The 14,609-nt window shown below is 54.5% G+C and overlaps 1 protein-coding gene across 1 annotated transcript; it reads right to left on the bottom strand.

Moving 5' to 3' along the window:
- Positions 1-1,716: 1,716 nt before the first annotated feature.
- Positions 1,717-14,204, bottom strand: KCNH6 (potassium voltage-gated channel subfamily H member 6). Its single transcript, XM_081110577.1, has 11 exons — positions 14,048-14,204; positions 13,741-13,946; positions 12,744-13,169; positions 11,072-11,471; positions 9,869-10,068; positions 9,021-9,273; positions 5,859-6,052; positions 4,245-4,329; positions 3,517-3,685; positions 2,647-2,830; positions 1,717-2,563 (listed from the first exon to the last, which is right to left on the bottom strand). The coding sequence occupies exons 1-11, from the start codon at positions 14,145-14,147 to the stop codon at positions 2,270-2,272; spliced, it is 2,511 nt and encodes an 836-aa protein (XP_080966703.1). The 5' UTR covers positions 14,148-14,204; the 3' UTR covers positions 1,717-2,269.
- Positions 14,205-14,609: the final 405 nt, after the last annotated feature.

Below are 14,609 nucleotides of genomic sequence, written 5' to 3'. Positions count from 1 at the left end.
CCGACCCGCCGGGTTTCTCGGGGCCGGGCCGTATGCAGTCAGGCCTTCCCGTCCATCTAGAAATGCTAGGAATTCTAGGGCTGGTTTTCATAAGGCAGCTTTCCGACCAGCGTGGCTCTAAGTTTTTTTAGGTTCCTTACCATCCCTTTTCCGCCTCAGATCCCCAAGCAAAAGCTAAGCAAGCTCTACATTTATGTGTCCTGAGTTTGAAATGGAGAAGGGTCCAGAGCTTTGTCATTTAAATGGTTTCGGATTCTTTGCTTTCAGCAAAATTAAAGAAGGATTATATTGACTTGTGATGTATCACTAAATACAGTTTTTAATAGTAAATGTGACTGTTATCAGACAACTCAGAAAGAATTCAAGGAACTGAGTGACACTGCTATATGTAACAAACCCCCTACAGTCCGATCCTTTATGGGAACATGTTTTCTCTGTGCTTAAGTTTTGTGTTTTTATTAAAGGAAAGAAAAATAGGTACAAAATTGTTGCTGAACCTTGTCTTATTCTAATTTTTTTAAAAATGGTATTCATCCACACATGAACTGAGAGGAAAGAGATGCATTTCCAATAAAATTTCAGTTTCTATAAAAATTTAATATATATTTATGTTGTTTTGAACAACTCTGTACTAATAAGTGTAACCCTTAAAGCCTTAGTAATGTTATAAAAATTAATCTTAAAATTTCAATGTATACTATATATTTTCAATTTACATATCTGTTGCAGATAGTTATGATGAGATTATGAATAATAGACTTTAAAGCAGGATAATAAATTATATGTAGTATAAACTGAGAAGAAGAGAATGGAATTATGAGAAAAAATAAATGATGTTAAAGAAGTGCTTGTTCTAGTGTTTTTAAAATGAATGATGTTGGCTCACAAATCACTATGCTATTTGGATCAAAATGGATCCATAGCAATAAAACAGCTTATAAAGTGTCAATATAATCAGCACACTGGAAATTACATCCTTTACAACTGTTTAAACTTAATAATGAAATACTTCACATGTCAACTTAAAAATGTGCGAAGAGGCAAATACATTTTCAAATTCTTTTAGGGAATAATGGAGCAAAGAGGACTGAAGACCAGTGACCAGGTACAGTCCATTTCAGTGGGGTAGTTAACTGTGCATATTCTCAAGCCAAACCATTTGGGTTGAAATTACATCCTTCTTTTCCTCTATTGTGGGCATGATTCCTTTTTATTATTATTATTGTAGTATAATTTATACATAAAAGTGCACATATGCTCACAACACAAGCATGTAACCAGCACCTAGACCAGGAAGCAGCATGGTACCAGCCTCCAGGCCTTGTGCTTGTGTAAGCTTTTTGTCTCTCTGTTTTTGATCCCACGTCTCTAAAATGGGGAGAATAACAGTGACCCCTTAGGGTTTTTGAGAGGATTAAATAAACTAATATCTGAAGGCAGTCAGCACAGTATGCTGAACAGGGTGACTGTTATGAAAGTGTTGGCTGTTGTCATGATTCCCAATGGCCACCAAGCCAGTACCTCTCACTCCCCTTCACCCCAGCCTGGCTAAGAGCTCCATGGTTCAAGGGCTCCTGGGTCCAGCAGAGCCACCTTCAAGTCCCCAACACATAGCTCTTTGTGAGAAGGGCTTGGAGAAGACAACCGAGTCATTGGAGTCATGGCAGAGTCCAGGACATAATCACCCTCAGGTAAGTTACACACCCAGCCCAAGGTGAAATGTGCAGACTTTATTAGCTGTGATACACTCCACCATCCGCGAGAGTCCCAGAGGTCATCACAAAGCCATCAGGGACTGAGCCACTGAGGGTGAGAGCCTGTGCCCTGATGTGTCCACCACAGAGGACACTTGCCTCTCCAGCCAGGGCACAGGCTCTCACAGGGGAGGTCTGACCAATTGGGGTGCTGGGCTAAAAGGCAGTGGATAGTTGTGAGTCAGGAGGTGATTTCACTGGGCCCAGAGCAAGGCTCTCACACAGAAGATCAGAAACTTGTCTTTTCCTCACTGACCCCACTCCCTGTAAGCTAACTCCACACCCAAGGTGCTGGCCCCTCCTTCAGGCTTGCTATCTAAACAGAGGCCTGGAGGCTGGGACAAATCCTGAGCCTCCTCCCTTCTGCCATCTTGGGTCACCTGGGTTAGCGGTTTGTAGCTACTCAAAGAGAATGATTTTCAGAGGTCCGTCTTGGCAGCTCTCTGCCTCCCTCATCTCCTTCACTCTCACCTCACCCACCTTCAATCCCCTTATGGTGTCTTTTGTCTTGGGGTTCAGTGGTTCCAACTCCCTGCAAATCCAGGATCTGAGCCATGTCTCGGGAACTCCAGCTGCTTGGGGACAGAGTCGAGGTATTCCGGGAGGGAGGGGAAGCGGGGACCACAGACGAGTCCCTGTACCTCCAGGGGATGCAGAGGTGAGTCCAGGGATGACAGGAGCCCCTCAGGACACTCCAGTTCAGAGGACAGTGTCAGAGTTTTGTCCATGGCCATGGCCCGGTGAGGCATCCTGGAGGAGGCGTTCCTGTGCTTCGGCTCACGTTGGTCCAAGTCACCACAGCTTGGGGCCTGAGAAGGGCAAGAAAGAAGGGGTGGGGGAAGGAATGCAGCAGCCTCCAGACAAACCCCTGGGGAACACCTCACCTGCTCACCTGTGCAGGGGGCAGGCCATCCTGGGACAGCCTTGTTCCTGGACTCTGAGTCGCTGAGGCCACAGGAAACAAGGCCAGGTCATGAGGTGACGCTCCCAGAATATAGCCAGTGTGGCCCTGGGGCAGGGGCTGCTGAAGGAGCTGCAGGATGCGGCTGAGGTCTGAGGACAGGCGGGATTCCAGCCTGCCAAACAGGACAGAACGCCACAGTCAGGGTCAAGATCAGGGCCAGGGTTGGGGTTAGGGTTGGCAGTTCAGGACCTGCGGACAGCTCCCAATTTGGTAGCCTACATGCAGTTCCTGCTGCTTGGAGAGGCAGCCTGGGGCCTATCTGAAGCCATTTCCTTGCTACAGTCCATAGCCTCTGCCCCAAGTCCCCTAGCACATCCCTGACTTTGAAAATAAGTGACCGTCTGCATGTCATTCGGTCTTTATCAAGAAGCTTTGATGTGGGTATTCTGAACGGGCAAACTGAGGCACAGAGTGATTAAGTAACTTGCCCACACTCTTGCTGGTAAGAGGCAGAGTCAGCATTTGAACCCAGGACTGTGCTGCCCCTAAGCCCTAATTCTGCCACCACAGCTCCGTTATCCACAGGCCACACCCCTTTCCCAAGGGCCCTTGAAGTTTGTTTCTGCAGGAAGTTATGTTCCTCCCTCAAGAAAGCTTCCTTGACATGTTCCAGGGTTTGCAGGGACAAGCCATCTAAGGAATTGTGCTTACAGGCCTGCTGTTAAATGGGGCTGGCCATTCTGAAACTTACAGGACATCCCGTGAGGTTCCTGAACCACCAGGAGGGGGCATCCGTGCCTCACCTGCTGCTGGGCTTGCTCTCTGAAGCCACCAGAACCTGGCCTGTACGGCACTCACCGGTTCATCTGGGCCTGGAGTTGCTCTAGCCTGGGGCCCAGCTCCCGGGACCAGCAGTCGGGGTCTCCCTGAGAGTCTGGAGGGCTGTGCCGTGGCCTTTGGGGCACTTGCTGTAGCAGCTCAGGCCAGAGGCCAGATGCATCTGAGAGGCTCAGGGAAGGGGCTGCACCTGCAGGAGGCAAAGGAAAGCCTGAACTTGGTTTAGCTGGTTCCGCACCTGAGCCTATGCCCCTCCCCTACCTGCAATGGGAACACAGGGCGGGAGGAGTGGCTCTTCTCACCTGCATGCCCAGGAGTATGAGGTTCTGTCTCCATAGAAGTCTGGTATCCATGACCCATAAGGCTATAGCCCTGGGAGGGGGCCTGGGGCCCAGCTTTGGGGGCTGGCTGGGTGGGGACATCCAGCCCTGGCCTCACTGTCCAGGAAGCTAAAACCTAGTGGTTTCTCTGGAGCCTTGCTGGGGAATCCCAGAAGCATGGCCAGTATTCCCCTTCTTGTGACAGCACTAGGCACCCAGCTAGCCCTCACCCAGGCTCTGAGGACATGGAGAGGAAGGGTGAGAGGGCCTCCAGTGCAGAGCCTAGGGAGGGAGCCCCTCTCCACTCATCCAGGGTTTGGGGAGGCCTCTTCTCGAGGAAGCAGGATGAAAGGACTGTGAAGGTTCAGGAGGCTGGCTGGGGCTTTGTGCTGGGGGAGGCAGACACTGGTGGAGACTGGCTTTGCTCACCTGACTGGTCGTCACTGAGGAAGAAGCCTTGGTGGTCCTGATTGCCTGGAGCCTGTTGGGGTGATGACTGGAGACCCCCGTCTGCCTTGTGGGGAACAAGAGCATCAAGTAACAGGGACCAAAGCTGGGACAGGGCCTCTTGGTTCTCCCTTGCCCCGCCCCCCCTCCCCTTGCCCCCTGTGGCCCTTGTGACAACTAGGTGAGAAAGTGGTGACAGGTGACGGGGCTCTCCCATAATACTCCAGGCAGCTTCCTGCAGGCTCCCTCCTGTCCGGGTGGGCAGGGGATAAACAGGGGCTTGGAGGCGTGCAGACCCCCAGAGTCTTGGGAAAGGCTACTTTGAGCATCCTGATTTTTTTGCGGGGGATGTGAGGAGGAGGCAGGGGAGCTCTTCTTCCAATCCTCCCTTTCCATGCTCCCGCCCTCAGCATGGCCAATGGGAGTCTCCTTTGAGGAGACTTGGCCTGGAACCCCCAGTCCAGGAGGTGCCCTCAGCAACACCCTCGGCAGCAACACCCTTCTGGTACCTCCACTTAGGGCCACCCTAGGGGCCTGCAGATGCTCATAGAGACCACATCACTCTTGCCCTGGTATCCAGCCACTGAGCACTTGGGCCAGCTAATGTCTCCTAGTGGCTGGGGCCCCCAAGGCAGGGCCCTTACAAGGTATCTCCTGGACAGATCAGATGGGAAGGGGAGAGACTGGGGAAGAGCAGAGGGCACTGGGTGGGGAGGGCTGTACTTAGTAAGAAAACCTGTCTCAGCATGACAACCTCCATCCTGGGTGTGGGGTCTGGGCCAGCAGAGCCCCTCCTCCTGAGGCTGGGGTGTTATGTTGGGGGAGAAGGGGCTCAGAGCCGGGGCCTCAGCCACTGTTCCTCCTGACAAGCACGCCTGCCACCTCCTTCCCACTAGCTGATCCCAGACCCCTGCCTCCATGCATTCTTGTCTGACCATCCCACTCCTTGGCAACCCTGCACACCCTCGTGACTTCCTTGGTTATGTAGCCGCGTGGCTCTTTATTTTCCTGGCTTGTTTAATCTCCTCCACTGAGTGATAAGCTTGAGAGGAGGGACAGCTCTCTTACTCTTTACACCCCAGGATCTGGCACCAGGAGCCCCTGGATGGCACACACCCTCCCTCTCAGCTTGGTACAAAGGGCGGGCAAAGCCTGGGCTCGGGAGTGGCACAAACCTGACTCCACAGTTTGGCTCTGCCATTGACTGTATGTATGGCTTACTGTGGGGCTGAATGGCCTTGGTCAATGTATCCTCTCTGGCCCTCAGTTTCCTCATCTGGGAAATGGGGATAATAACAGCATTTGCAAGGAAAAGGATTAAATGAGATAATGTAAAAGAAGCCCAGCGCTTAGCACATAGAAGGTGCTCAATAACTGGGACCTATCATCATATTTAGCATTATGCAGGCCATGGTAGGCACAGAAGAAATCATGGTAAAGAACACAGCATGGGTTGAAAGAAAAGGCGGTGTTCAGATGGGTCCCCCAGGCCAAGCAGGCCAAGCTCCCAGCAGGCTGCCTGGGCATTATCTGTTCCCAGCTGGCCAAGGGCCACCCCCCACCCCCCACATCCTGGCCCACCCAGATCAGACTCACGTCCCGAAGGTTGAAGGTGACTTCCAGCTTACTCCAGAAGCTGTCCGCGAAGGCAGGATACATGTCCAGCACCTCCAGCAGGTCTGCCCGCTGGATCTTGTGCAGGTCGCAGTAGGTCAAGGCCCGCACGTCTGCACTGGATTTGCCCGGCTGGGCATGGAGGCTAACAGGCTCCCCAAAGATGTCATTCTTTCCTGTCAGCCAGAGGGGCGGGGGTTTCTCTAGGATCTGGCTCCAAACTCTCTTCTAAGGCTCTTCCCTGAGGGCCCCTTGTCCATGACCTCTCTCTCACCCCAGGGATTCTGCCAGGGGGGTCGGGTGCTCAGGATCAAGCTCTGGGGACAAGGGCTGGATGTCCTGGCTGGGGATGAGGAGTGTGCCCTTACCTTGTCCTTTGAACTCTGCAGAGACACCCCCCCCCCCTTCCAGAATGTGGGTGCTCCAGCTGTCTCTGGATCCTCCGGGCCACCCTCTATCAGAATGCCCCCTCCTAGTTCCACATGCTTTGGGACTGCCCTACCCCCACCCTGGGGGTCAGTGGGCAGTAAAGGACACTAAAGGCTCCCTGCTCAACCTCTTCCCCTCTCCGCAGCCTGCTGCAGTGACGTAAGAGTGCAGGGAGTCCAAGGCCAGGAGCACCTAGCCCCCAGCGCAGGGCCTGATGCTTGTCTCTTTGTGTTCCCACTCCCCATCGTGGGGCCAGGTAACCAGTATGACACTGGCAGAGGAAGCCCGGGAAGTCACTTCCCCTCTTTGGACCCCAGTGTCCACATGTCTAAAATGGGTATAACCATATCTCCCTTGTGTACCCCCCTGGGCTGTCCAGAGGAGCATCATATCTGAAAGTACCTTGAATAGCAAGAGGCAATTCAAGGCATTGGTACCGACAGATGTCACAAGATGGACATGGGCTGATACTTGGGGCATGTGGTGAGGGTATTGGGCCCTCCTGGTGTCAGGTACAGTGCTGGCCACAGGATGTAAGCATGAATAAGATGCTGTCCCACCCTCACATCCCCATGAGATAGGCACGTAAGCAAGAACTAGTTTACAGAATGATCTTTGACCTTAGAACAGGGAAGAGCCAAGAGCTATGGGCCGTAGAAGAGGGAGGGGCTCATTCTACTAGGAGTGGTTGGGGAGCAGGGAGGAGGGGGGCTTACAGAGGAACTGAAGTGGGGGGTGGGTTGTGAGAATTGACGAGGACTGGGCCCCAAGGAGAAAGGCAATCTGGAAGAAAAACAGTGTGTGGTCAGTGCTACAGTCAGGGCTGGGGGCAGAGAGCCCAGGGCCGGGTGCCGACTGCTTTGATGTCTGAGCTCCCTGCAGGAAAGTCCAGCCCTTTCAGTCTGGTCATGCTGTAACAAGGGTCACAGACAAAGATGGATGGAGGCCAGGACATGTCCCCCAAGAGAACAAGATCAAAGGTCATTCACGAAGGAGGAGGATAGAAGCGACTTGCCAAGATTACCTATGAAACCCGGGATCTTGAAATCTGGGCACCATTATAAAGCGATGGTTTTCTAGTAGATGAAGGATTATGATCTAAAGTCCATTTCCACTCAGGACAAAAAGAGAGTTCATGTCTCTGACTGAAACTTAGATTGGACTGGCTTCTTAATTATTAATAATAATTATTATCCCTCCCACACGCATGGTGCTTCTAAAATAGGCTGGCAGTGAGGGAAGGTCTCAGAGAGGAGCCTGTGCTTGAGCTCAGCCTTGAAGAGTGACCAGAGCCTGCCAGGCAGGGGTGCAAGGTAGGTGCCCCAAGAGGAGCTGCAGCACTTGCAAAGGCAGGGATGTGTGACCAACAGGCAGCTTTAGAGAGTGATAAGTAGTTTGCATGGCTGGAACCGGAAGTACCAGGGGGAGGGTGGCAGGACTTAGGGTAGCTAGACTGTGCCCACAGGTATCCACTCTTGTCCTGTGAGCCAGGGGGACCCATGGAAGATTTTGAACAGAAGAGGAATATGCACAGATGTGGATTTCAGGTCACTGGCAGGAGGTGGAAGATGGAGGGTGGGAGTAGACCAGATGCAGGAACATGGGAAAGGAGCTCCGGACACCTGTCCAGGAAGGACACTATGAGGGCTAGACCCAGGCAGGGACAAGGAGACGCGTGTGGGACAGAGAGGGAGACAGAGGGGCTCTGTGGCTGCCTGGATGATGGGGGCAGGAAGGTCTCTGGCTCAGGCAATGGGTGGTTCACAGAGACGGGGATGCCAAAGGAGCTGCTTCTGAGGGCAGATGGAGATTTCAGGTTGAGATATGCTGCTTGTTCTGCCTCAGGAATAGAAAGGTGGCCATGCCCAGAAAGGAATGGAATATTCTGGTCTAAGGAGAGATTGGGGCTAGGACAGAGTTCTGGGAGTGCTTGTGGCACAGATGGAGGTTGAGACCCTGGGAGCAAGGAGCTGGCCCAGGTGAGAGTGTAGGATGAGAAGACACCAGTGCCCCACGCGTGGTGGACACCAGCTGAGGGAAGAACAGAGGGGAAGGAGTGGGCATAGGGGGCCTGCCCAGGGGTGCTGGAGGAGGGCCGGGCCATGGAGACCAAGGGAGGGCAAGGCTGACGTCCTGGTCAGGGACTTGGGGTGGCTGAATTTGGGGGAGGGGAGGCGAGGAAGATGAGAAAGAGAGAACCTTGTTCTCTCGTTCTGAACCTCAGAAACGTGAAGTGACCTGCCCCAGGTCACATGGACACAGCTGGTAACGGGCAGAGGCTGTGCCTCACATCTGCCCCCACCCAGTGCTCATATCCTTCCTCCAAAGTCCAGCTTTCCCTGTAGTTGTGCCGAATCACACCGAAGACCCCTCCCCTCCACCCATGACAAACCCTCACCCTCTCACCCTGTGCTCCCCCAAAGTGAAAGACGGTAGGAGCCTGCCTGCCTGGACTTCTGAGTCAGACATATTGCCCTGGAATCCCTGCTTGGCCACTTGCCAGCATGATCTCTCTGAGCCTCAACTTCCCTATCAGGAAAGTGGGCCTATGGCAGAGGTTCGTTTTAAGGATTCAGCGAGCCGGGGATAAAGCTCCTTGGCACACGCTCAGCACATGCAGGTCATAAAAGGTGCCACCACCATCACCAGTAATGGAGTGGTCCAGGCAGGACATCTCCAGCCCCCACCCCACCCCACCCTTCCCGCCTGACCCACCTAGGATGGCCACGACCACGTCCTGGCGCAGGATCTCGATGGAGCCGCGGGAGATGAAGTAGAGCGTGGAGAGCACGTCTCCGAAGTGCACCAGCGTGTCCCCAGGTGGCGCGTGCGACGTCTTGAACTTGACGGCCAGTGCGCGCAGGCAGCCCTTGCTAGCGCCCCGGAAGGCGGGGCAGTGCTGCAGCAGTGCGCGGTGCAGGTGCAGGCAGATGTCGGCCTGCAGGTACTCGGGGAAGCCCTTCAGCACCTGCGAGACGAGGTGGGAGGGGTGGGGCTGAGGGAGCGGGCAGGGAAGGCTTTGGGAGGCGCCCTGAGCCCGGGACCTTGTCTCCCCCATTAGCAAGAGTGGGACTTGTCCTAGCTGGTTTGGCTCAGTGGATAGAGAGTGAGCCTGAAGGGTCCTGGGTTCCATTCCTGTCTAGGGCACATGCCTGAGTTGTGGGGTCGACCCCCAGTAGGGGGCGTGCAAGAGGCAGCCTATCAATGATTCTTTCTCATCATTGACGTTTCTATCTCGTTTTTCCTCTCCCTTCCTTTCTGAAATAAAATATATATATTAAAAAGAGCCCTTAGGCAGTTTGGCTCAGTGGATAAAGTGTTGACCTGTGGACTGAAGGGTCCCAGGTTCGATTCTGGTCAAAGGCACATGCCTGGGTTGCAGGCTCAGTCCCCAATTGGGGGTGTGCAGGAGGCAGCCGATCAATGGATATGTCTCATCATTGATGTTTCTATCTCTCTTTTTCCCTCTTCCTTACTCTCTGAAATAAACATTTTTTTTTTTATTAAGAGGGGGACTTGAGTTGGGTCGCCCATCCCACCCCGGGCAGTGCAGCCGGGCTCACCGCGTTCATGTCGATGCCATTGGTGTAGGACCAGGCGTGCTGGAAGTACTCTTCCAGGCGCTGCCGCAGCGGGTTGGGGATCTGGTGGAAGCGAATGAACTCCTTGACTCGCAGCATCTGCGTGTGGTAGCGGGCAGTGCCCGAGTACAGGCGTTGGATGATGGCGGACACGTTGCCAAAGATGCTGGCATACATGAGGGCTGGGGCGGGGAGCCGGGGGTTCGGGGAGTGAGCTCCTCTGCATCCCCACCAGGCCACCCCACCCCAGGGCCTGCTTCAAGCCTCCCTCTTCCTCTGTCCAGGACTGAGTCAGAAGTGGCCAGAACAGCACGAGGGCAGCTGGGGGACAGAGGTCCCTGGGCTCCCTGCCCTCCTCCCTCTGCCCTCTGCCTCTTGGCATCTTCCTGGGCCCAGAGGCCAACCTCCTGAGAGAAAGAACTAGGGCAATGGAATTTTTTAGTTCCAATTTGCTTTCTCACTCAGCTGTAAAAGTATAACAAAGGGAAAACTCTTGGTCTTGTTTTCATCCTTTTTTTCCCTTTCTTGTTTTTGTTTTTCTGGGCTTTCACATCTCTAAATACTCTGAACATGACAACTTCATCTACGTGTAAAATCCCACAGTGCCTCTCACATTCCTAGGCCGGGCGTCTTGGGAAGCCGGCAGCACAGCGCAGAGCCTGAGCACACACAGCCCCGGGAAGGGCCCCGGGACTGGAACTGGGTCCCTGGGTATCCCCTGGCGGGTGAGGACCTTTGGTTTCTTGGTCTGTAAACTGGGTTCATAATATGGCCCTTATGTGGGTAGCGATTGGAACGGAATGTGGGCCTCGGATAAGCACGCAGGAAAGTGCCTGGCAGGTCTGCTTCATAGGCATGCGACCTGTGCTAAGAAGGGCCCCACATTTGGTTTAATTTTCTGCTGTCATCGTCTTGAAATCCTAATATTTTTTTAAGGAAAGGCTCTCCATTTTCATTTTGCACTGGGCCCTGCAAATGATGTAGCTGCTCCTGGTTCCTGTCACACGGCGAGGGCTGCAGGGTGTTAAATTCTGTGTATACTTGGTGCATACACGCAACGTTTCACTGCGCTGTATGCTTAGGCTCCGCTTATCACACACATTGTTACTATGGGCTGTTACGTCTCACTACAAAACTAAAAATCAAACTCTACGGGTAAGGCCCGGGGCATGAGGTGGCACTCACAGCCGATGAGCATGACGCAGATGGAGAAGACCTTCTCTGAGTTGGTGTTGGGGGAGACGTTGCCGAAGCCCACGCTGGTGAGGCTGCTGAAGGTGAAGTAGAGGGCAGTGACATACTTGTCCTGCACCGAGGGGCCTGAGGCAGGGTCACTGACATTGTAGCGCTTGCCGAGCTGCACGCCCAGGCTGTCCAGCCAGCCGATCTTGGGCTGCAGGTAGGGCCGCTCCACGTTGCCGATGGCATACCAAATGCAGGCCAGCCAGTGTGCGATGAGCGCAAAGGTGCACATGAGCAGGAAGAGCACGGCTGCCCCGTACTCAGAGTAGCGGTCCAGCTTCCTGGCCACGCGCACCAACCGCAGCAGCCGAGCAGTCTTCAGCAGCCCAATCAGGGTTGTGGTCTGGAGGGGCAGGGAGGGGCCATGGGGCTAGCGGTCAGCCCTTGAAAGTCTGAGCTCAGGACCACATATGGTCACGTAGTCATTCAACAAACACTCATGAAAAACCTGCTTGGGGCCAGGCTCTTGGCAGTGGGACACAGAGTGGGACCTTAAGGAGCTCAAAAGCAGTGTTACAGTTACTGGGGCAGAAATCCAGGGAGAGCACAGAGGAAGGAGAGGTCAAGTCTGCAGGAGCAGAGCAGGGAGGCTGCACAGATAAGGTGACACATGAGCTGAGTTTTGATAGATGAGGCTGGGCCTCCAGGCAGATAGGAGGGAGAGGGGAAGGGCATTCCAGGCTCAGGGAGCAGCAAGAGCAAAGGCCTAGAAGTGGGAAACCAAGAGTGGTGTTGCAGCCGGGAGCTTAGTGAGGAAGATGGCAGAGTCTAGAGAAATGAGCCTGGAAGATGGGCAGGGGCTGTTGCTGTGGGCCTGGGGTTCCAGAAGGAGAGTGGCTTTTATCCCAAGCCACTGGGTAGCCACTTAAGGTTCTGAGGACAGGGCCAGATAAGGAACAGGGTCATCTGAGTGATCTGAAACTCTCTCTGGCTTCTTTGTGGAAGGAGTGTGGCTGGCAGGTGTGGGGCTGGGGCAGACGTGGGTAAGACCACTCAGTGTCCAGGCAGGGGCTGTGGGTAGAGAGGAGGAGAGAGGATTTGGGGAAAGATTTTCGGGAATGGTGGGCATGGGAGCAGGGAGTCATGAGGGCCAGCCCCTGCTGCACAGGCTGGGGTGACTGGGGGGTGGGTGGGTGGGTGTGTGACCAGAACACAAAAGGCAGAGCTGATTGGAGTGGAAGCTGATCCGGAAGAGGCGGGGGAAGGACAGAGTGGGACTAGAAGCTTTAAGAAAAGCATGGAAATGCCCTCACATCAGCTATGGGAAGTGGAGTCGGCACAGTGGAGGGGCTCAGGGGTGAGGAGGGGTCAGGCTGCATTAAGGAGCAGCTTGCATATTCCCCTTCTAACTCCAAGATGAGCGTGGTTTAGAAGTCAGCGTGAGAACCTGGGACTATAGAAATGCCCATCCCAGAAGGGGCTGAATTGTGGAGCACAGGGAGGCCACCCAGGCCTGGGGACAGCCTCGGAGGTCCTTTTCCAGGGCTGGGAGATGACAGGAGATGTCTGCCCCCTTCCCACCTCCACTTGCTTTGGCAAAGGTGCCCAGTGCCAGGTACTCTCTGTGGCCAGGGCTGTGAGGCCAGGGGGGCCCCAGGGCTGCAGGTTCACTCACCTCATCAGAGCCAGTGCGGAAGATGAGCAGGTCGAAGGGGATGGCTGCCACCATGTCAATGAGGAACCAGCCCTTGAAGTAGTGGACGGCGATGCGGCGGGGGTGGCTGACCACCTCATCGTTGGTGTTGACATAGGTGGTGCGGAAGTTGATGACAATGTCCACGACAAACATGATGTCCACGATGAGGTCCACCACGGTGAGTGGACTGCAGGTGTAGCTGCAGTCCCCGCGCTGAGACTCATCCTGGTCGCTGAGCAGGAAGGCGGCTGAGTAGGGTGTGAAGACGGCCGTGTAGATGACCAGCAGCAGGATGAGCCAGTCCCATACGGCCTTGAAGGGGCTGTAGTGCAGGAGGGTCCCGCGGTGGATGCGTGGCGCCTGCAACTTATACTCTGGCAGCACATCTGCACCCAGGGACAGGACCTGGGGTGGGGGCCATGGGGTGGTCAGTGGGGCAGCTGCTGCGGGCGAGATGGGTCTGGGGGCGGTGAAGATGTAGGGGTGACGCCTGGGAAGGCCCTGTGGAGCCTGGACCAGTGAAGACCTTCCCTGGGGCCAGCTCCTTCCATGGAAAGAGCCGAATTTGAGGTGTATAGCTAGTCTGGGGCCTGGACAGGTCCTGAGGACCAGGGAACCTTGACTACTTTTTTTTTTTTTTTAATATATCTTATTGATTTCTTACAGAGAGGAAGGGAGAGGGATAGAGAGTTAGAAACATCGATGAGAGAGAAACATCAATCAGCTGCCTCCTGCACACTCCCTATTGGGTATGTGCCTGCAACCAAGGTACATGCCCTTGACCGGAATCGAACCTGGGACCCTTGAGTTCCCAGGCCGACACTCTATCCATTGAGCCAAACCAGTTAGGGCTTGACTACTTCTCATATAGCCTAGGCGGGGGTTGGTTATTGCATGCAGCTGAGCTCCCTCCACTCTGCCCCTCCCACCCTCGCGGCCCAGCACAACCCGGTCTGCCTTGCCCTGCAGGCCAAACCTGGGTGACCTTCTCCGTGACATTCTGGGTCCGCTCCACCACCTTGTGGGGTGCGATGATCTCAATTTCCGTGGTGGAGCCTGAGCGGTGCTTCTCCAGGTTGAACTCCACAAAGTTGAGTGTGAACTGTGGAATTTGGCTGATGGTCCTGTACTTGACCCTGCCCGTGCCAGGCCCCTGTGTACCGGGCCTGCCGTGAGAGCCCTCTGAAAGCAGGTCCAGGGTCAGAGCAGCCAGGGTCAGGGACCAGCTGCTCTACTTGGTGCCCCCACTCACCCCTCCCTCCACCACCTGCACCCCTCCTCACCGGAGCCCAGGTAGCTCTGGGACAACAGGCGCTGGGACAGGCTGCGGCTCCCGCTCTTGGCCAGGAGCTGGGCCAGATCCTCGAAGTTGAGGATGAACATGATGACGGCTCCGTCCTCATTCTTCACGGGCACCACGTCCACGAGGCAGCGGAAACTGGAGGCTGCAAACACCATGGGGGTGTCACTGAAGGGGTCCTCTCCTGCAGGAACCTGGCCAGGGGAAGCTAGGAAGGGGGCTGGGTAAAAGTAAAATTAAGGGCAGCCACAGGGTGAGCAGGCCTAGATGAGTGTTGGTGATGCTACAGGGCAGAGGTGGGGAGAGCAGCTAAGCTGCTGATTAGGAGATAATGTAGCATCAGGTCCAAGTCTGTGCTCAGGCCTCAGCTCAGGGCTTAACCTTGAGGTTTGCTTCTGCTGTAATTAAAGCAGAGCAGATGGGGGTGGATTAAGTGGGGAGGTGGGTTGGGCATTCTACACCATGAAGCTCTGGCTGGCCCTGGGTTCAGCTCCCATGTTCCCAGCCCACAAAGCTGACATGGAGGGATCTTATCATTGACTGAG

The sequence above is a fragment of the Myotis nattereri genome (assembly GCF_964212035.1).
Source record: "Myotis nattereri genome assembly, chromosome: 16".
In the NCBI taxonomy this organism is placed as follows: domain Eukaryota; kingdom Metazoa; phylum Chordata; class Mammalia; order Chiroptera; family Vespertilionidae; genus Myotis; species Myotis nattereri.
The sequence above is the reverse complement of the archived record's forward strand: the minus strand, read 5'-3'. Positions and strand labels throughout refer to the sequence as shown.